This window comes from Denticeps clupeoides, chromosome 19 (assembly GCF_900700375.1).
Source record: "Denticeps clupeoides chromosome 19, fDenClu1.1, whole genome shotgun sequence".
NCBI lineage: Eukaryota > Metazoa > Chordata > Actinopteri > Clupeiformes > Denticipitidae > Denticeps > Denticeps clupeoides.
This window is the reverse complement of record NC_041725.1, coordinates 7,009,005-7,031,516: the sequence shown is the minus strand read 5'-3', so window position 1 is coordinate 7,031,516 and position 22,512 is coordinate 7,009,005. Positions and strand designations below refer to the sequence as shown.

The 22,512-nt window shown below is 43.1% G+C and overlaps 2 protein-coding genes across 4 annotated transcripts in view; one reads left to right on the top strand and one right to left on the bottom strand.

The window, feature by feature from the left end:
- ift80 (intraflagellar transport 80 homolog (Chlamydomonas)) overlaps positions 1-17,312 on the top strand; it is a 33,485-nt gene extending 16,173 nt beyond the window's left edge. For 2 of the 3 annotated variants that reach the window (XM_028962813.1, XM_028962815.1), the window contains exons 8-20: positions 5,364-5,543; positions 6,629-6,747; positions 7,128-7,202; positions 9,401-9,564; positions 9,681-9,745; positions 9,858-9,993; positions 10,806-10,953; positions 13,905-14,076; positions 15,112-15,126; positions 16,360-16,449; positions 16,547-16,719; positions 16,795-16,918; positions 17,009-17,312. In XM_028962813.1, coding sequence (XP_028818646.1) covers positions 5,364-5,543; positions 6,629-6,747; positions 7,128-7,202; positions 9,401-9,564; positions 9,681-9,745; positions 9,858-9,993; positions 10,806-10,953; positions 13,905-14,076; positions 15,112-15,126; positions 16,360-16,449; positions 16,547-16,719; positions 16,795-16,918; positions 17,009-17,119 — 1,572 coding nt within the window. In that variant the 3' untranslated portion in view covers positions 17,120-17,312. The remainder of the gene's footprint in view (positions 1-5,363; positions 5,544-6,628; positions 6,748-7,127; positions 7,203-9,400; positions 9,565-9,680; positions 9,746-9,857; positions 9,994-10,805; positions 10,954-13,904; positions 14,077-15,111; positions 15,127-16,359; positions 16,450-16,546; positions 16,720-16,794; positions 16,919-17,008) is intronic. The other variant, XM_028962814.1, reaches the window with a different exon arrangement.
- Positions 17,313-19,612: 2,300 nt separating this feature from the next.
- Positions 19,613-20,886, bottom strand: c15h3orf80 (chromosome 15 C3orf80 homolog). The gene has a single exon (XM_028962802.1). The coding sequence runs from the start codon at positions 20,884-20,886 to the stop codon at positions 20,338-20,340; it is 549 nt and encodes a 182-aa protein (XP_028818635.1). The 3' UTR covers positions 19,613-20,337.
- Positions 20,887-22,512: the final 1,626 nt, after the last annotated feature.

Sequence of the window (22,512 nt, the reverse complement as noted above, 5' to 3'; positions counted from 1 at the left end):
ACTTTTAATGAAAATTCCTCGAATCTCTCCACCAGTGATGGCTGACACGGGCCATCACTGCACCAGCCTCACAAACTCCCACCTGTGCAGCACAACCACGCACACACTTCAACTGCTTTGTCCCCAAACTCTCTGGCAGTTTGCTTTTTTATTCATGAATCAGCATTTGATGTATGGATATATAGCTCTGCTTAGCCTTGTCGTGGCTGTGTGCGCATGTACGAGTGTGTTCCTGTGTGGATTTACACCCTATAACGGCTCTGCCAGGACTGGCTCTCTCATGGGAGCACTGCAGGGTTAACCGAAGCCAGCTGCTGGTCTTTTTGCCTCTGATTTATACTGTTACGCCAAGCGCAGCCTCCTCTCCTCTGACAGCATGTGTAAACACTGACCAAAAGGCAGGAGACACTCCCCTCTCCTGAAGACAGATGGGAGCTGTGTGTGTACACGTGGACGCAACGTCCTGGTCCGTGCACATGCCCCCCATGCGGGGTAGGAGTTCGGAGAAGAGACGCAGGCCTGGTGTTGCTGGTCCACACTGACATTATTTAACCCGCATGATGTAATGATGCCAAATCAGCGTGTAGAGGGGTCATTTCCACACACACACACACACACACACACACACACACACACACATACATACATACATACATACATACATACATGTAATGATGCCAAATTACATCAGACATGTTAAATAATGTCAGTGTGGACCAGTAACCTCAGGCCTTCGTCTCTTCTCCGAACTCCAACCTCACATATGGGGCATTTGAACGGGCCAGGATGTGTTGTGTGTGTGTGTGTATAATATATTCTGATTCATTGACCTGTATGTCTTTAAACCAGGGCGTTAATTCTGCACATTTATTGTGAATATACCCTAATTTAACATACCTGATTCAACTTCTCTTCCTGTTTCCACCCAGTTCTTGAGTTATATCAGGTGTGGTGGATCATGGAAAGATCTAAGCTGTGCAGGGCTGGTGCCCTCCAAGACCAGGGTCCAGGACAACATTCTGATGAAAGTATATAGTTTTTTTTAACTGCTATGAAGCTTTCCAATGTGCTGCATGTTTTATTATCCAGGTTTACCCTAGGCTACACGTGGGCCACTTAGACCGTGTATATTGTTGCAGTTGTGACAACATGGGAGTAAAGCATTTATATAGATCTTCTCTTTGGCTGTATGCAATCCTGACTCCGTCTTGTTAACTTTACTCCATGAGCATATTCTCCAGAGGCATGTGTTCTGGCCCAGTGGAAGGTTCTCTATAATGTGGTGGGATGAAATCTGGTCCCAAAAAAAACATTGAGAAATGTTTTCTATAAATTGTATGCTGCACACTGAAGGTATGTCAAGAAAGTGGGCTTTGTGTAACCCCTGTTCTCTGGTGAGTTTCATGTGGGTATTCTACTGGTTGGGCCAGACATGGAAAGTGGTAAATTTTCCCCTTTAATAGTGAGTGTGTCCAAAGCCTTATTTATACATGGACAGAATGAGTATTTTGTTTATAATAAATTTTGTAAGTCGCAAATGCATGGAGTATTTATTTAAAATTTGGGCCCAGGCTGGCTGAAGAATCTAATGGTAAACCACATACACAAATAAAAACCTGCCGAGATATTAATTTCCTTAATTCTTTCTCTTCTGCACCTATTATTCTATTACTCTTTTTTCATTTATTTGATTGATCGATTTATTGTTTATTTCATTATGCATTATGGTTTTATTACAGCGTCTTCCGTAATCACGCTACCGTAAACAGTTTACATCGGTTGTGGAGCGTTTACTGTTGAGTGAACAGTCGCACCCACTCAAGCTGCTTTGCAATCCATCATTCAAAGGTTGGAAATCTTCGGCAAGATCTGCTGCTTTGAGGGTCCTTGTCTACAGCCAGCAGGGTGGGTTTGCTCAGCTCATTTATAACCCGAAGCCTGACCTGCAACGATTCTAGTGTAGTCAAATGTTTTTAGTATTTTTCATTTACCATCATGTGATTTGACAATTTTTGACCTCTGTTTTACCCTTCTGGTAAGCCCATTAATATTTGGATGCGTTCTGCTCTGATTTGCTGGTTTACGGTCCACATCTGCAGTGGTCTGGGATTTAGAGCAACCAGATGCAAACAGGCACAATGTGGGACGGGGGTGTGTGTCACCGTAGGACAATGTGGGACAGGTTACCAATGCAATTGTGGCGACCTTAAAAATGTGTCCCCTATTTTATTCCACATGACATGGGTCAGACCATAAATGACACACTGATGCTGACTGTCATCATTCCACATCCACAGAGCCACACTGTACTGAAAGAATGTGGTCTATTCAATGTGGTCAGGATATCACTGGTTTGTTGGGCAAAAGATATTAATGTGCACATAACTGTAACGTCATAGCAGCAAACGAACTCGGCAGTAGCCAAGTGGGTAACCCACTCGTTTACGAACCAGACGACCACAAAGTCGCAAGTTCAAACCCCACTTGCTACCATTGTGTCCCCGAGCAAGACGCTGAGCGTCTCCAGGGGGACTGTCCCTGTAATTACTGATTGTAAGTTCCTTGGGATAAGGGCGTCTGATAAATGCCGTAAATGTAGAATATAACTGTAGACCTTTTTCTGCATTGCCCTTCACACATAACGAGAAGTTCTGCACGTATTGATTCACTGTCCACCTCTCAGTTATTGGATGTCACAGCTGTGTTTAGCTGTCACAGTATTGCATTTGGTTACACTGGTTTTGACAAATAATTACATAGAGAAGAAACTTCTCATGTGTCAACAGTTAGAAGCGGATTTTTCTTAATCACAATTAAAACAAACACTTGTTCCAGTAAATGTCCCATTGGGACATTTACGTTGCAGTGCAACGCTGTGGGACACCTGGTCACCTTACTGTGATTTGGTGCTTGTCTTCTCTTTACTGGTACTGAGGAAATCCATATAGAAACCTGTTTTCTTGAAGAGAAACTAAAGTGGCAGAACTTTCTCTCTGTTCTCTCTTTCTCAGCCTCCTTTTGGTTTAAACATTTCGGCAGTGGACACCATGAAAATACAGCTTGCCTGGACGTGAGCCACTGTCTTTTCTTTTGGTTCCAATAAAATGTGTCAGCAAAAATGCTGCTGAACGATCCTGTCTTACACACACACACACACACACACACACTCGCTGTACACATTGCCTCCTTATTTCTGCTCTGCAAGGGTTTCTGCAGGTTTACACATCATATAAATATCCGAAGACATTACTGGCCCTCAGGATAGTCTGCAGCGAACGTGAAGCATTTTGTGTTTTAATTGAAGATCAGAAAAAAACTGATCAACAAGTATGGTTCCGAGACACAAAATGAAGACACAAAGCCTTATTCTGAGAGCGTGAGAGAGATGGAGAGTCCGCCTGGGAGCAGGAGAGACAGAGTTAAAAGGAGGCAGAACAAAGGAAAAAAAAAAAAAAAGTGGAGTTTAGAGAGTGATGGGGTCACTCAGAGGACAGCAGGCTAGTTGTACTTTTGGAAGAGATATTTTATGAGTGCTGGCACCTAGCTCCAGAGTAACCAGGCTTTTGTCCTTCTCTCCTCCTGACAGGAGGGGTGCGAAGCCCACCAAGCCCACGAGTGTCCCTCTCACTTCGGGGCCTGACAGAACTGCGAAATGTTTAAAAGGCACCTTTTATTTTATTCGTTTTATTTTACACAGCAAGACATACACAAAAGTGCAAAAGAACAGTATAAGTGCAGTTCTTTTTTGTCTCGGTCTCTTTCTAACTCGCACAATGCTGCAGTGGAAGCCAGCTAGTGTGTTAAACACATTAGGTAAGCACAAATCCAGAAAGTGTTTCCCTGGGCCGCTATCATGTGTCTTGGCTCATTACCATCTGCTGTATACGTTCAGACGCATCCCTGACTCAGCTGCTTCTCCCGAGACCTGAAGCGCCCCACGTTACCACGATTTCAGAATTAATATTTTAAATGTGCCGGTGGAGACTGTCCAAACAAAGCACTTGTAATGTTTTGGGAAGGGTACATAAATGTAAACTTCAGAGATCTCTGGGTAAACTCATTTTTTTTTGTTATTGGCTCCAGTCCATCCCCTCATGAAGAAAAACTTTTTAAAGTATTTTTGAAGGGGTTTTAAGTTGTCTGAAATATATGAATAAATACTGAGAGGTCCCAAAATAAAAGTTAAAAGTTAATTTTGAAGAATTTTATGTTTCCGGTTTGTTGTACAAGGGCGGAATCTGGCCAAAGGAAACCCGCCTGCCCCGCAGCCTTAAAATAGCCTGAAACCCCAGCACATCAAACGGCCCTAATTGGCCATGTCAACTGCAGCCGTCCACCTTGATTGACTGGTGCGGAAACAACGCCTCACCTCAGAATCTGAAATTAAGGCCGTTTTCCTGCAGCCGTGTTCCACTCCATCCACCTGTGCATATAGAAAGAGCTGAATCGGCAGGGTCAGGGGTCACTCAATGGATGTCAGCACAGTTTGCGGCTGATGGCACGCGGTGGAATGCCATCATGCCAGCCACAGGAAGAGGGATTTGTTCTGGAGGGAGAGGGAATGACAGATTTGTAAGAAAAATCACAAAAGTTGAAACGAGGGGAAAATGTTCCCGATTTAAAAAAGAAGATCCAGAGAAACAACTGACTGCAAAGACAGTCTTATGAAGTGGAATTATTCATAGAAAATAAGCCATTCATATAATCAGTTCATAAATAAAATGTATTGTAAACAATATTGAAAAAAAGTCATGTAATGTTGATGGCTGTTGAAACCAGGTTCGTAATGCAGGCAATTGAGCTGGGATGAGTGTCACACTGTATGCCCTTCCTGGCACAACCCTCCCCATTCATCTGGGCCTGGGATGGGCACGGGTACCTTGCAGGTAAGGAAGAGGACCCGTAACCGAAAGGGAGGGTCCAACCCTCAAGATGGGGAGGGTAACGTGAGTTACAAATCAGCAAAGTACCGTCCACTCACACTGCCCCCCTGGGCGCCTGTCATGGCTGCCCACTGCTCACTAAGGGTGATGGGTTAAACACAGAGGACAACTTTCATTGTGTTTACCATGTGCTGTGCTTGCTGTGTTTCACTTCACGGTCACATGTGTCCTCAGTATCTGGGTTAATAATCTGTGCTTTATATTTTTGGCAAAAGATTCATGTGGAGTATATTTGTTACCGGAGTTCCTGTCTTTGTGGAACCTACCAAGTGAAGGACTGTCTGCAAACTACTACAAGCTGTGCAAAATGTGCTGGACTCTCCCGGCCCCTTTTGCCTGGGGGCCCCAAAGTGCCCTGAAATGTTACTTAATTTAATTTTACCACACCTATGTAATAAGTACTGATGTCTGTGTCTGCAGTGGTCGTACGCGTTGGAGAAACCCAACACGGGAAGTGTGTTTGCTGTGGCATGGTCGGCAGATGGCACGCAGCTCGCAGGGGCGTGTGGCAATGGGCACGTTATTTTTGCTCACCTTGTGGAGCAGCGCTGGGAGTGGAAGAACTTTCAGATCACACTCATCAAGAAACGCACCATGCAGGTATCTCGCAGAACAAAACACAAGTGGACTTTCTGAAACTCATAACTCAATAAAAACAAATGTAATCATACATATAAAACAGTTTAGATTAATAATAGATTTTGTTTATAAAGTTTATTTGTTTGTAACTGTAAGACCCTTTAATGTTGACCCTTTTATTAAGTCACTATGGTTAAAAAAATAAATAAATACATTATATACTCATATAATGTATATATAATGTAATACTATATAATAATACTAATATAATATAATAATAATATATATACACACATACATATACACACACATAGGCACACATAAATATATACATATATATTTATACATATACACACTCATATATTTATACATAGGTACTGATTATCTGTCATGCCTATAACAGCCACACCCTCCCTTTTCAAAAACATTTGGAAATTTTATGTCTCTGCATTGTGTTCCAGGTTTTGGATGTTTTTAAGGGGTTATGCCATAAAAAATGGCATAACCACAGTAAGGCATCAGCTAAATAAATTTAGTGCTACACTCTACAGCTGTGAGCTGGCTTGAGGTGGTGTGTTGTGTAAAGTAATGGTCTATTTAAACGAGAAGAAAGCACGTATTCCCTGGGCGTCAGCACTTTAGACCATACATTATGCCATAAGTCTCCCTCTGTACGCTGGTGACAATGGCCAGCTTGTCTGGGGCCTCACTGCCACTGAGTGTGTTTAAACTCCTGCAAACCACAAGGTAGAGTTTATATGCTGCCAACACACACACAAACCATAGACAGCTCCAGCCAATCACTGGTCAAGCAAACACATCTGAGCTGGACATACTTTTTACTGTCTTTTTTTGTTTGTTTGTTCATCATTTTACTTGAAGAACTATTCTCTCTCTCACAGACATTGGATTGTTTGTTGCGATTATACCCCAAATCGGCCTGCAATGTTTATATTAAGATTATTGTTTATTCATTTATACTGGGAGACTGTTTTGTACTTTTTTTCCCATTTGACCACACTTCTGTTCTTAAAAAAACTGGCAATGTTTGTGTGTGAGATTCAGTTCAAGCTGCAACACTGCTTTTATGCATATGTGTGTTATAGGTTAGGAATGTCCTGAATGACGCAGTGGATGTTCTGGAGTTCAGGGATCGGGTGATAAAAGCCTCTTTTGCCCACAGCCATCTGGTGGTGACCACCTCCCTCCAGTGCTATATCTACAGGTGTTCCCCACCTTTCTTCTCTACCTGTCACACGTCTTTGAACCCCCTTTACTCACTCATTCATGCGCTTGATGACACATGATGATGAAAATATAGATCTTGTTCCCTGATAGAAACTAGCCACTTTTTAAAATATAGATGCACAAGCAATTATGCTAAATCACCTCCTGTCATTTTGATATAATTTAATTGCGACTTACTTTTTACTTTTTATAAAAATTCTAAATCTTGCATAGAGTATATTTTATGGAAAGGAAAAGCAGGCACATTACTGCTGTGCAAAATACACTGATGCAGTTCTGTGATTAATTATATCAATTAGTGCTAATAATGTTGTTACTGAAAGTAATTTGCTGTTGGTTATGCTGCTTGTCCTGCAGTGTTAAAAACTGGAACACACCACTGATCTTTGACCTGAAAGAAGGAACCGTGAGCCTGATCCTCCAGGCAGACAGGTGAGCACTGATGGGAGAGGGATTCAGGGTATCGCTTCCCCCAGAATGATTTCAAATACATATATACATGCAAATGTTTAAAGGAAAACTGGCATTACTGGCAATGGTGAAATCCCCCCGCTCCCCAACTTTTTAGTGGGCATACAGAATGGAGTTTGTGGCTATCCTAAATACTGTGCATCCATAAAGTATTCACAGCACATCATTTTTTTTTACATTTTGTTATGTTAACAGCCTTATTCCAAAATGAATTAAATACACCTTTTTCATATAATATATAAAGTTGTATAATATTAAAACAATCAAACAAGAAAATATATAGTTCTAGAAATGAAAAAACAGTGAACGTGTGTTGTAAAAAAAGTCTGTCAGTATATACATAGAAAATCTACATAAAAATATACAAATCTACATAAAAATATAAAAATCTACATAAAAAAGGACAAAATTCTCTGGTCTGATGAGACAAATATTGAACTTTTTGGTGTGAATGACACGTTTGGAGGAAACCAGGCACCGCTCATCACCAGGCCAATATCATCCCTACAGTGAAGCATGGTGGTGGCAGCATCATGCCTGCCTTTTCAGGTGCAGGAACTGGACAAGTCAGGATGGAGGGAAAGGTGACTGCAGCAATGTACAGAGACATCCTGGATGAAAACCTGCTCCACAGAGTGCTCCAACAGTTCATATTTCAGTAGAACAATGACCCTTGAGAGATGCTGAAAAGAGGATAAGATAAGATGATCCTAGATGACCTGATGAATCTAGTTCCACAAGTGGGAAATTAACATTGTCGCGGCAGGAAGTGGACAGTATAAGACAAAAGCAGCAAAAAACAAACAAACAAAAAAATAGCACAGACACAAAATGTGGAAAAAGTGATGCACTGTGAATACTTTCCATTTACACTGTACCTACCAGAGCCACCTACCATTTATTTAGTTTTAATCATTTCTGAACAATAAATTTAACTGGTCTAAAAAAAATTAACTGGGAACTGCCTAATTTTGAGTGGCTCTGCCTATCACAGAGATCTGCCTATTTTATTTACAGAATATAACAAACTCATTCATTAATGATTTTTGTTAAATGCCTATTAGAAGTGTGAATCTTCACTGGTCTTAAGACTCGATTATGATTATCAATGCCTCGATATCGCTGCATCACGATGCGGCCCGTTAATTTTCTACATTGGTCAGATGATGTTCAAACGCTTTGATTTGCTACAATGAGCAGAAACATGGTATCAGAATCAGATGGAATCATGGAATCAGATTTGTGCCAAAATTTTGAAATAAAACTTTCCTAATATCAAACAAAAGTACAATGTTGAAATATAAAATAAGAGTTTTTCAACCTACGTTTTTGCTTACATCTCGCTGTTTTTTTTTCATTTTCGCTTGTGATACTTTCAGTTACGCTGCTCGTTTTGACAGTTTCACTGCTGGCTTTTCGGACACTCCGCCCCATTTAATGTTTACGCTGCCTGAGAATTTGGTTGGACTTCTGGCATGTTTCTCTCATGTGGGCGGGGCTTCATTGGCCAGCAGGTATTTGAGTGACAGTTCTGTTCCCCAGAACTCCTATCACTGCAAGATATGTGGGCTTCAAGAACAGGCAGAGCAGCATCTGCAATTAGCAATCACATCATAATCAATGTATTTACTCAATACTTACAATAGGTAAATTGTGCAGTTGATCGTGTGCACAAATCTCATTCCATAAATGATCGAAAATGGCTGTTACTGCTGTGCCTGTGCACGTGCATCTTGCCTTACTTGGCAAATATGATTTATCAACACACAAAACATGAAAAAGAGCGATATGTAAGCAAAAACGTATGTTGTTAAAATTCAAACCCCTTATTTCACATTTCAGCGTCGTATTTTTGTTTGATATTCAGAAAAGTTTTGTTTCAAAATTTTGTCACAAATCTGATTCCATAGAAAAACACCTGGTTCAGGCGTCCGTGGCATCAGGTGAGCGAGCACTGAACACAGACCCTTTTTCTGTTCATTGGAGAAAATCTAAAGCCATGCTATGCATGGATTATACGATTTATTTAATGCATACACACACACACACACACACAAATATATATATATCTGTTTATATATCTGTTTATATGTAGTGCACCCTTACCATAGTGCTGAATCACAAATCTTTCAATCGCAAACACTTTCAATTCCAACCAGACACTTTCTGCTCGTGGATGGTGGTGGAGTTTATGTGTTTTCCTACGAGGGCCGTCTGGTTTCATCTCCGAAGTTTCCCGGAATGCGCGCAGACATCTTAAATGCTCAGTCGGTCTCACTCAGCAATGACACTTTAGCTCTCCGGGACAAAACTGATGAGAAAGGTAAGATTGAAGGCATCTCTTCTGACAAACCCAGAAACAGCTCACTAGTGCATATTGCATGTATTATACTTGTCTTTTTGTTGACTCCCTTTTTGATCGTAATGTCCCTTCTCCAGTCATCTTTCTGTTTGATGTCCAAACGGGCAAGGCTCTTGGTGATGGCAAACCTTTAACTCACAAGGTAAGTGCTTCTCTACTTCCTCCCCTCCCATGTACAAGGTTAGGAGAGGTTAGGCCTGCTATTACTGACAAAGTAATTTTTATTTTATTTTTGGTGTGTCTGTTCCTCTAAGCTGGAGGTGGTAGAGATTGCTCTGGATCAGAGTGGGCCAGCAAGTGACCGCAAGATTGCCCTTGTAGACAAGAACCGTGACCTGTACCTGACCTCTGTACGCCGTCTGGGCCGTGAACACAGCATCATCAAGATAGGTGAGAAAGAGGGATCAGACTCAAGACAATTCATTGCATTATTCATTCATAATCACTACAGCAGCTCCTGCTATCACTGGGGCTTCTACTGTATATGCAGTATAAGGGAAACAAAACAAAATGTGTCCTCTGCTCTTAATCCATCACCTTGGTGAGCAGTGGGCAGCCATGACAGGCACCCGGGGAGCAGTGTGTGGGGACGGTGCCTTGCTCAGTGGCACCTTGGCGGCTCCAGATTCGAACCTTCAAACCTTCCACTTCCTTACCCGCTAGGCACCACCCACTAGGCCATTATTTCTAACAATATACAGACAACATCAAAAAACTACACAAATAGAAAAAATACATACAGGCACCATGGGATCAAATCAGATAAAAAACATTCTAATAATTTGACAAGAACACACTGTTAAAATTGTCAAGATAAAGAGTGAATTGAAGCTTGCCATCACTAAGTGAAAATGCTTTCACTTTCTCCAAAATACTTTTATAATGCATTAGACTGTTCTTAATCAATTTTTGTGTTTTGTTGGCTTAATGCCGGTCAATAATTTAACATTTCGGAAATGCAGAAGCATCTTTTCCACAACCATTGGAATATTGACTGCAGTAATTAACCAATCAAGAGAAGAATAAAATGCATTGTGGAGGAAGATGTCAGAAGGATTTAAAGTGCTCCCTAACTAATAAGACAGATAAAATGACTTTGTTGAGAATTCCACATGTATACATTAAAATGTGTTCTATAGTCTGCCCTGAAAAGCTTGAAAGAATCACATGTTTTTATTTATTTTTTTATATCTTCCTCACAGGCACCATGGTGCAAACTATGGCCTGGAATGATGCTGCAAACCTTCTGAGTGGAGTTCAGGATGGTCAGTTTACAGTGTGGTGCTACCCCAGTGCTGTGTTCGTGGACAAAGATCTGCTGCCCAAAACTCTCACAACAAAGGACGGCAGGTTAAGACACACAAACACACACACATATTCAATGTGTTTTCTTTATTTTCATGACCATTTACGTTGGTAGATTCTCACTGAAGGCATCAAAACTTTGAATGAACACATGTGGAGTTATGTACTTAACAAAAAAAGGTGAAATTACTGAAAACATGTTTTATATTCTAGTTTCTTTGCTCTGATTACTGCTTTACACACTCTTGGCATTCTCTTGATGAGCTTCAAGAGGTCGTCACCTGAAATGCTTTTCCAACAGTCTTGAAGGAGTTCCCAGACGTGTTTAGCACTTGTTGTCTCCTTTGCCTTCACTCTGCGTCCAGCTCACCTCAAACCATCTGGATTGGGTTCAGGTCCGGTGACTGTGGAGGCCAGGTCTCCACTTTTTGTTAAGTACATAACTCCACATGTGTTCATTCTAGGGCTGCAACAACGAATCGATTGAATCGATAAAAATCGATTACTAAAAGAGTTGGCAACGAATTTCCTAATCGATTCGTTATGTCGCGCGATGCGGAGACGTTTGATTTATTAAAAAAAACTTTATTTGAGCGCGGAGCAGAGTGAACACACTCGGTCTCTCTCGCGCACAGATACTAGCTGATTTTGGCGCCTCATAGACAGCGCGGAGCAAAAAAAAAAAACGAGCGGAGGTAGAGGACAGATACATGGCGGAGGCAGAGAAATCTGCACGAAAATATGCAAAAGCAACATGGCACGGCACGGGAGCACCACGGCAATGATCCAGCACCTGAAACGCAAACATGTTGGAGTGTTTGAGGAGGAAGAAGGGAGTTCAGCAGCAGGGTACGTCCCTACAGAATCCTACTTTTGTTCCGTTTTGAAGTGAGGAACGTAATGTCCCTGGTGCTGGTGTTGAACTCGCCGCGGAGGAGAACTAGACGGGGACTTACAGCGCCACCTACAGGTGTGGAGGGGGATGAAACAGCGTTCAGACTGTTCTCTGCGTCTCCGTGTGGACTACTCGCCTATTGTGTCCCTGAGCAAGACACTTAACCCTAAGTTGCTCCAGGGGGACTGTCCCTGTAACTACTGATTGTCGCTCTGGATAAGGGCGTCTGATAAATGCTGTAAATGTAAATGTTTACCCGTCATCCAGCTTGACAAGCATGACGAGTTAGCGCGTTAATAACAGTAGTAAAGCAGGGGTGCTATAGTTACTTTGCATTAAAAGACTAAAGACATGTTTTTATTCACTTTTGGACCATAAATTTTTTCAATCTGTTGTCATGTATAGCTACACTGCAAAAAAAGCCTTTCTTACCTAGTAATTTTGTCTCGTTTCCAGTCCAAATATCTAAAAAATCTTAAATCAAGATTACTAGACAAGAAAAATGGCATGAGAAAATTAAGTGATGCTTAAAACTTCTGTTTGAGATTATATCTCATTAAGATTAGTTTTCTTACCCCATTGGCAGATAATTATGCTTGTTTTAAACAATCACTTAATTCTGAGATGTTTTATCAGAAAACAAGACATAATTTCTTATGCTATTTCATGTGTCTAGTAAATGTATCTTGATTTAAGATTTTTTAGAGATTTGGACTGAAATCAGTACAAAACTACTAAGTTAAAGCATTTTTTGCAGTGTGTGTGTGTGTCAGTGTGAGAGTTTGTGAGTGTGTGCATCTGCAGTGTAGTGTAGAGAACAAGTTCTGACATTCAAACAAATCCTGTAAAATTTTCTGATTTGTATTGTTCTTTATTTTTTTTTATAAATTATCGTTCTGGCAGCTCAGATGGCACTTTATTTAAAAAAAAAAAAAGTCTATATTTGGCAGCTGTAAAGCATACATGTGTATTTTTTTGTGTTAGTCGATTTTTATTTTATTTTATTATTATTATAACAGCTCAAGGAGCAACAAATTTTGGTTCTGTTTTTGAAAGTGAAAAGTGAAGTGAAGTGATTGTCACACGTGATACACAGCAGCACAGCACACAGTGAAATTTGTCCTCTGCATTTAACCCATCACCCTGAGTGAGCAGTGGGCAGCCATGACAGGCGCCCGGGGAGCAGTGTGTGGGGATGGTGCTTTGCTCAGTTGCACCTCAGTGGTACCTTGGCAGATCGGGATTCGAACCAGCACCCTTCTGATTACGGGGCCGCTTCCTTAAGCACTAGGCCACCACTGAATAAAGGGTTGGAAATGAATGCTTTTCTTGTTGTTGTGGGTTTTTTTTATCCGATTCTACGATTAATAAAAAGTAATCGACAGATTAATCGATTATTAAAATAATCGTTAGTTGCAGCCCTAGTTCATTTGTAGTTTTGGTGCCTTCAGTGAGAATCTACCAATGTAAATGGTCATGAAAATAAAGAAAAAACTTTTAAATGAGAAACTTTTTGCCTATACTGTAGGTGTAGATCCACAGCCCATCAAACCAATCAACCCATCACCATTTCATAATGATCACAAACTCAAAGAGGGGCACATGTCTACTTGCAGTGTCAGATGTTACATTTATACACGCACAAATGCATAATTCAAGGATTTTTAACAGCAGAAGCACCCCAGATTATGTAATTTCTTTTCTCTGCGCTCAGGATCAATCCATCCTGCAAAGCAACAGAAGAGAAACAGAAGCTTTTTTTGTCCGCTTGTTGCCATTTTAGTTCTCCAAATTACTAACAGCCGATACTTGTGATGTCAGCCAACTGCATTTTTCATCAGCCAGCTTACAAGTGTTGCCTAGTGAGCAATAGAGCAAAACAGAAGCTCTTTAACCATGACTTTCCTCACAAATAACTAGGTTTTGTGTGGAAAATGCTTCTCTGACCATCTCCTTCCTATCCAATGTTGTGTTTCTTGACAAGTTTGCTGATACCTCCGTTGATGCTGACTTCATTCCATCACAGATCTGACATTGTACATTGTGGTGTAAGCGAGAGCCATCACATGCATGATTCCTTCCCCCTCTGTGTACACTACAGCGAATTCAGCAGCACCCCTCACATCCTGAGCTACGTGGGCACGCAGGTGACAGTCAGACGGGCAGACGGGTCACTCATGCACAGCTGCGTCTCGCCCTACCCTGCCATCCTGCATGAGTACGCCAGCACGGCCCGCTGGGAAGATGCGCTGCGCCTCTGCCGCTTTGCCAAGGTGCCGTACCACACAGAGGGGCTTTGCCTCACTATAACCACCATCCGCATATGTGCTTGCATTGGTGTAATAGTGTATGGGTTTGTGGCCTAAAGTAGTTTAGATAGCCTTTGAATTAGGCAACTGAAGAACGGCATACACCAGCTTCTCTAAATTTGCCGATTCGATTTTGGTGGTCATAATCTTGCAAAATAGCCCCTAACAAACTATGCTGTGGTGGGTACTGCTAAGCTAATTTGATAAATATGCTGTCAGAAAATAAAGAATAGCACTTAGGTCAAGTGTAGTTAATACTGATGCAACAAAGCAGAAAAAAACCCTGCCTAAGATTCACTAATGAATGTGTGAGGACATTATTATTTAGTTAGCTACTGACCAGTAGAACTGGTAACACTATACGAATACAAAATATGCATAAGGAGAAGGCAAAAAGCTTAATTCAGCACACTTTTGTTGTAAATGAAGTCAACATTGTATTTAAATCGTTAATATGGCTTTGACCAGAAATCGTTGCAATGCAGGAGCACAAGACATTAACATTCATAACCTGGAGTGTTTAAGAATATTTGTCCAGCACCTATCCTTCAGTGTAATGATGTCAAATGAATGAATCCTAAAACGGCGTGCCAAATCTGGACATGGCCGAGCACCACAGAGTGCGAGCTGAGAGTCGCCCCTGCGAGGCCCTGGTTGTTGCGCTCGCAGGCGTTTGTTGCACCTAATGAGAACCAGTCTTCACTCTGCACTGACGCTCTGTGACGGCCTGTTGGGTGCCTCTGCGTGTGGGAGAGAGATGTGTGTGTTTGTGCGTTTTCCAGTACACTGCGGTTATTATGATGTGTCTTTTTGTGTGTGGGCGTGTACATGCACGTGTGCAGATTTGATTGTGTGTTTCGGTGCACTGTGGTTTGGCTGATGGGTCTCGTATCTCTCCTGTTGTGCATCTCCATGTCCGTTGGCTCATGGTTTGTGGCGTGCTCTTCTCCCTCTCTCTCTCGCTCTCTCTCTCTGTCTCTCTGTGCAACTTGTCTGAAGGCCTCTGAAGAGGAGGTGAGTCCTGGGGCCTTCAGTCTTCAGTGTTTCTTCCTCTGAACCCACCCCCTCCCTCCCCTCTTGGCCGAAAGTCCAGAACTTGTGCATTGTGAGATATGCGCTAGTGGAACATTTATTAAATCTGACGTTATCGCTCGCATCCTAACCATCCCTGCAGTAAAGGAGCGTTTTCTCACATGCCTCAGAGTAGTGCACTTCCCTGTGTTCTTCCCAATGCATCATCCTCCACCATGATGTAAAGTGTCCTCTCTGGGACAACTGTGGTCTCCTTAGTGCTTTATGGATCTGTGGCTAATATTTATAGAGTTGCATAGCATACAATTTAGCATAGAATGTCTGTTTTTGAGACTGGTGAGTCATTGAAGCAAGTCCAGCATAGTGGGGAAAAAACAGGGCTGTGTTGCTAATTTATTCCTCATTAGCTCATGTGCCATTTACCGCACATGCCCCCTCCCCCTCCAAACACACACACACACACACACACACACACACGCACAAACTCTTCCGAGTCCACTGTGAGCTACGTCACGTGGTGGCACTTTATGATACAGCAACCGCAGCCCCTCGAAGAGACCGACTGGAACTGGGGGGGTAGGGGAATGGCCAGAGAGAAGCGGGTCTCATGGGAAGAAGCCACAGATGGCTTCTCGTTTTTTTTTTTTTTTTTTTTCTTTGTATTCCAGCAGCGAATCCGTCTTCTTCTTCTTTAAACTGCTTTTAAAAATTATGCAAAACTGCGATTAAAAAAAACAACAACAACACAAATGTGTTGGCAGCAATGCTTCCTTTTACAGTGCGCTCAGACTGCGGTGACAGTGAACTCCTTCCGTCCTGCATATGGTATGGAATGGGTGGGGCCTTCTTTTTCATCGAACGGATTTTCCCGCAATGTGTGATGTCAGTTTATTAACTTTGGAGGAAATATATTCATTATCGCGGCACCCCCTCCCCTGCCGGGTCTCTCACATTCTCACATTATGATGACCACCAGGGGACAACACCCTCTCTCCATCTGCTCTGTCCCCACCCTTGCTTTCCCATACCGAGCCATGAGTCAGTCTTTCTTCGCAAGTCACGGCTGCCTGCCACCATTCAGCCCAGGTTCCCCTCCTGTCGAAACGCAGGCCTGATCCACTTTTGTGTGTGTGTGTGTGTGTGTGTGTGTATGACTGCTATTAGAACACAACTGTACAAAACAAATGCAGATTTTATACATTGCATTCTTTGTAGGACCAAACTCTTTGGGCATGTCTTGCTGGCATGGCAATGGGCAGCCGGGAGCTTGCAATGGCCGAGGTGGCCTACGCCGCCATCGGCGAGGTGAGTCAGACGCAAATCAACTCGCATGTGTGCAGCTCTCTTAATGGCTTCATGGTGTGACGCGACATAACAAATGCCGTTGGTCCGCGGGCTACAGGTGGACAAAGTGCAGTACATAAACTCCATAAAGGAGCTGCCGTCAAAGGAATCTTCCCTGGCTCACATGCTCCTGTTCAGCGGCCACGTGCAGGAGGCCGAGGCCACGCTGCTGCAGGCAGGCCTTGTGTACCAGGCCATACAGGTTCACATCAACCTCTACAACTGGGACAGGTTGGTCTGCGGGCGGCTTCTCGTGGGGTTCGCACGGCTGTCGTTGTGTTTGACTTTTTTTGTCATTGTACACAGGGCTCTCGAGCTAGCCGTGAAACACAAAACTCACGTGGACACTGTGCTGGCATACCGTCAGAAGTTCCTGCAAGACTTTGGCAAGAAGGAGAGCAACAAGCGCTTCTTGCAGTATTCTGAAGGGGTGTGTGCTCAACTTACCAGGCAAATCTTAGCAGTCAAAAATAGGACATTCACTTTTTTTTTTTTTTTAAACTTTGTGCATTTTACGCAGGTGGAGGTGGACTGGGAGAAGATCCAGGCAAAGATTGAGATGGAGCTTGGCAAAGAGAGGGAGCGAGCTGCCAACGCATCAGTCCGGAGCAGTGTAGCCTCTCGCCGCTGAACAGCCAATAAATCCTTAACTCTGATCTCATTATTCTATCCATATTTATTTCTTTGCATACAATATCTATTTCTTACTGCTATGTATATGGAAATGTATATTTCTTACTGTTACTGTTAGTTTTGTGATATATTACAATGCCTTATCTGTCAAATATGTTACATTTGTGAATAAAATCTAAATCTTGAAAGAATATTTGGTATGTTGACTACGTTGACCCTGGTTGACCCCAGCCGTGTGGAGGTAGGTGATTAAATCTCACCAGACTGTCCGTTTTTGAATTGTATGAGTGAGTGTGTGCATGATTTGAGGTAGACCGACAGAATGCTCTTGATAGAACATTTTAAACCAATGGAGTCAGACTCAAGTCCACAACCCTCGAGTACCCTGGTCAATCAACAGTGTTACGTTTCATAGCCCTAATGCAAGGGACAAATGAATGAATTATTTCTATTTGTCAGAATATGTCCCTCAAAAATTAAAATTCTACAAACAAAAAAAAAACATCAATCAAATAGCTTGTTAAATTAAAACAACCCACTGAGAAATTGCACCACTTGAAAGAACTTACCGTGTTGGCTGGTGTTTTTACTCTGAAAGTGATGCATTGAAATAATAATAGAATTCATACATTGAATATTACACATATTCCGTTTTTCTTAGGGTTGCTAGGGGGCGCTATGGCTATAGGCGCTGTCTTGTGTCCAACATGAAACCTGATGCATGATACCTCGCTGAAACGGGTCGTGTACGGTTGCTCGCTCTCCCGTCACTGCGCCTGGTTTTGGTACAGTTGAAATCTTGCTCTTCATTCATGCAGCAGACGAATAGTTATTGTCAAGAAGCTACTTCATCCACACCACCATACTTTTTCCAACAGGCCGTTTAATGGCACGTAATGCCCATTGATCCCGGCCCACTTTGTTCACCATTTGGTCTGCCGAGAGGAGTATGAATAACTGCGCTCAGTAGTTATTTTTACTAGAGACAATAAACCTGATGCTTTTTTTACACCTACCTTAAAACCGGAGATGCTGATTCTTGGCTTGTGTGTTGCCATCTACCTTAATGAACCAGCACATTATTTTCTGCGCATGTTGAACTTTCAGACTGTGATGTTTTCTTCCAGATGTGATTTCACTACGAGGAAGCAAGTGACCTGCTTTGTGAGCTCCTGCACTGTGCACTGTGTTGAACGTAAAGTTATTTATAGTCTTCAGCCCAGCAAAGTCACTAAAGCTTACAGGCGATGCCATAAATTGCAAATACGCTGTAGCCAAGATGTTGTTTTACTTAATGGGCCAGAGAATATTACCTGGAACAGACATGCATTATACAGCGAGCACACGTTCATGCGGATTTACCGCGGCAGAAGAAGATGGTGTTACACTTACACCATACAACAGTTAACAATTATCAGGTCACTGCAAATGCAGTGGTCTCTAGACAAATTCACAATGCCAGAACAAATCTTATTGGCGGTTAGCGACATGGACGCACACCTCCAAGATTGTGAGACTGAATCCCAGCTTGGATCTGGTGTGTGCATGCTCTCCCCGTGTTGGTCTCCTCCAGGTTTTCATTCTTCCTGCTGCCGTCCAAAGGTGTGTACAGTAGGTGAATTGGCAACTCTGAATTGACCGTAGGTGTGTGTGTGTGTGTGTGTGTGTGCGCCCCGCAGTAGGCTGCCACCCTGTCCTGAGTCCCCGCCCTGTGTGCAACCCTGAGTAACAGGTAAAATTTTTTTTTTTTTTTTTTTTTTTAATAACGTGTTAATGGAAACTGTAGCATTATGGGTAGTTTTATGTTAACTATTAGAAGAAATTTCTGCCTCCTTTACGCTTGGCTGTACTTAAGCCTTTAATGGTAACAATATCTGCTTATGCGGAAGCACAAGGATGACAGAAGACATGCTTATGAAGTAGGACATTTCAAAGGTTTTTACTTCTGTTCTTCAAATGTATAAAACCAGTCCATGTGACAGTCCATCTGCACTCTTTTCAAGGCCAAACAGAGGCACACAAGTGGTTGAGGAATTGAATTAATAGTGAATTAATATAGTGGAGAGCCACAGACGATTGAGACCAGGTCAAAGAAAGAAAACTGTTATTGAGACATTGTGTGATTGAAAATGAAAATCTGCTGAGATTTTGACTGAATAATCAGGGACGGGATGGGCTGTTAGAGTGAATTATTTTGCGTGTTTTATTTTCTCGTCTACATTTTTTGCAAGAATGCCGTTTAGCCACGTGATGCTGATCATGACTGCAAAGAAATGCAAGTATGACAGCACGCTACAAAACAAGAGTCTGAGAGTCACACTCAGTTCTTCACCTTTTTAATGTCAGTACATCAATTAAAGATTCTACACGACTCTGTCATTCTCATTTTCCTTACAAAACCTGATGGCTATGTGGCACAAACAGCAAGACAGGATTACAAGGAACCAAGAGCACTGAAGAGCAATGAAAGCTTTGCTCACGTTTAGCAGTCGTGACATAGATAAGCAACATACAACCAGAAGTGATGTCAAGGGAGTCGGGGAGTGGACTGGAAGCTCAATTGCATCTTTTAAAACAAAAGAAATTCATGTCAACTGGGCCTATATTTAAGATGCTTTGAAAAATAAAATTGTTCTCTGCTTTAATCACTCTAGCTTATAAAATAATAATAAGCAGAGGATATTCATTAGTCCTTCATTAGCTGATCTCTGTGCCTCTTAAAACGCTAATCACAGACTGACCGTGTCGAATGTCCATTAATAAACATGAATAAATATGTCGTTCAAGAGGTGGGGAAATTAAAGAAATGTGTGTGTGTTTATATCCTTGCCAGAGCGGCATGCTGTAAATAGCAGGTTGAGTGCTTCCCATAACCAACCAGTTCAAATGTGTCATCTGGTCTGAACATCCATACTGTTGCTATACAACCATCATGAGACACTGGCGGCATCAAAACCAGGATATATATACACACACACACACACACACACACATACACACATACATACATGTGTGTGAATGCATGTGATTTTGGGCGTATATGCAAGTGAACATTGCACATTAATGAAAATACAGACTTTTCTGTCTTCATCGTATTTGTCCCATGGCCACTTATTTAACTCTTAATCCGATTAAAATCTGATTAAAATAATCAGTACAAATTCTGGAAAGCCACCTCGTAGCTTAAATGAATAAAGCGTAAATAAATAGATGGATTCATACAGATTTCCGCGTGGCCCTCGTGGAGCCCCCCGTCCCGCGCCTGTCCTCTCCCAGCCCGGCCGCGCCGGGCGACGCGGCCACCAAGTTCTCGTCCGATCGGTCCCTGTCCAGCTCCCGCATGCTCTCCTCGTACGTGGGCAGGTACTTGACCACGTCGTACGCGGGCAGCGGCGGCGAGCCGAGGTCCGGGACGCGCTCCAGCAGCGAGTCCTGGGACCGCGCGGCGTGGCCCCCGCGGGCCAGCAGGGGCGGCTCCTCCGCGCCGTCGCGCTGCCGGCGCGGCCGCGGGCACACCAGGCGCTGGATGAAGTAGCCCATGGCGAAGAGCAGCAGCAGGATCAGCACGCCCGACAGCTTCCGGGTGATCCAGGTGAGGTGGTCGAGGAAGCCGGGGCGCACCTTGCAGCAGCTGACGGGGGAGCCCCCGCGGCAGCACTCCTCGTCCTGGCGGCACTGGGACGCGCAGTCCTGGCGGCTGCACAGCACGAAGAGGGACAGCAGGGTCGCGCACGTCCCCGCGGCGCCACGCGGCAGCCGGAGCATCCTCGTGGAGTGGCGGTCCGCGGCGCCACCCCGATCCCGCCTCTCGCATCAGGACGTGCCAGGAGAGCGAGAGGGGGAGAGAGGGAGAGGGGGAATAAAAAAAAAGGAAAAGAAAAGGAAAAGTCAGCATCAGATACCCACCTTATTAAAAATGCATGGCCCGTTTTTAGTGTGGGTTTCAATGGATCGTTAAATGCGTTTACGGCCACGTTCCTGTCAATGGACCCTGGAGAACCCTACAGGAATTACTGCTGCGCCCCTAAAGCGTGGCCCACCCTGTACCCCCGTTTCTCTCAGTCTTCATATTTCCAGGCCTGCCTGGCAATCGGCTCTGTAACTACCTTGCAAAGGTTAAGGGTCATTTAGAAAAATTACATAAAAGTCAGTTAATAATAATAATCATTGACAACCTTTGAAATAATCCCACTTACTACCATGGTGTCCCTGAGCAAGACACTTAACCCTGAGTGTCTCCAGGGGGGACTGTCCCTGTAACTACGTGTTGTAAGTCGCTCTGGATAAGGGCTGTAAATGTAAATGTAGGTGAACCGGTCCCCGCCCTGCACCCAGTGTCCCAGAATGTCCTCCGGCAGCCACAACCCTGAGTGACAGAACTTAGCGGTTATGGGAGGTAATGATGTAGTCGAACCAACGTCTGCTGACGCACCTGATATCGCACTAGTGTGAATTTTGAGTTTTATTGCTTCTTTAATCGCTGCAGTTTTCAGCTGTACTAAAATAATCTTATAGGCTTTTCTTATAATGAATGAAGCTTTTAAAGTGACTCTCTTGGGTTAATGAACACAGCAGCACTGGAACTCAAGACTTATAGTTGCTGATGAAGTTCCTGTCCACATGTTTGCAGATATTCCATCAGAGTAACAGACATTTCCAGCAACCCATCACTCATTACACAAACAACCAACAACTTTTTCATGCTTCAAACTATTGTTTCCTACCAATTTTTCAATGACTCTAAACTTTTGAATGGTAGTATAAGTCCCAATTAATGCCTGAACGATTACATCATAATGATCCAATAGCGTTGCACACACACACACACACACACACACACACACACACACACACACACACACACACACAAAGCAATAGACTTACGGCAGTTTACAGCACAGCAGGTTCCGCAGCTGGACAACAAGTGAATAAATGTCCCCATGTGCCCCCATGCTTCTGGGGGAACCACATAAGCGAGAGGACGCCTTTTATACAGTGGCCGACATTGCAAATCAAATGAACAGAGACTGTACATGATGTCTTGTGGGACTCTGGGGCGGAGCTTTTAAAAAAGAGAACACCTGTGATACTTAATTGGGTGAAATGAAGAATGCGCTCGCTGCAGCAGCAGTCCACTAGTGGGAGTGGGAGTGAACAGGCGTGTAGTGGGCCAAAGCATGCACTGGCACGGCTCACCACAAACAGGGGTTTCATACAAACAAAACAGGTTCACACAGCCGCATGAGACGGACATGTTAAGTACCAGACAAGGCTGAAGCACAAAAGGCAACCATTTATACACTGCACATGATCAGGGTCCGAATCGCAGAGCCAGAGTCCCCCCACCGGAGTCAGAGCCCCCGGACCCCATTATGAACCCGTCGACAGGTC

Excerpts from the sequence above, each read along its gene's own strand:
- c15h3orf80 (XM_028962802.1), bottom strand. The coding sequence starts at position 20,886 with ATGCTCCGGCTGCCGCGTGGCGCCGCGGGGACGTGCGCGACCCTGCTG.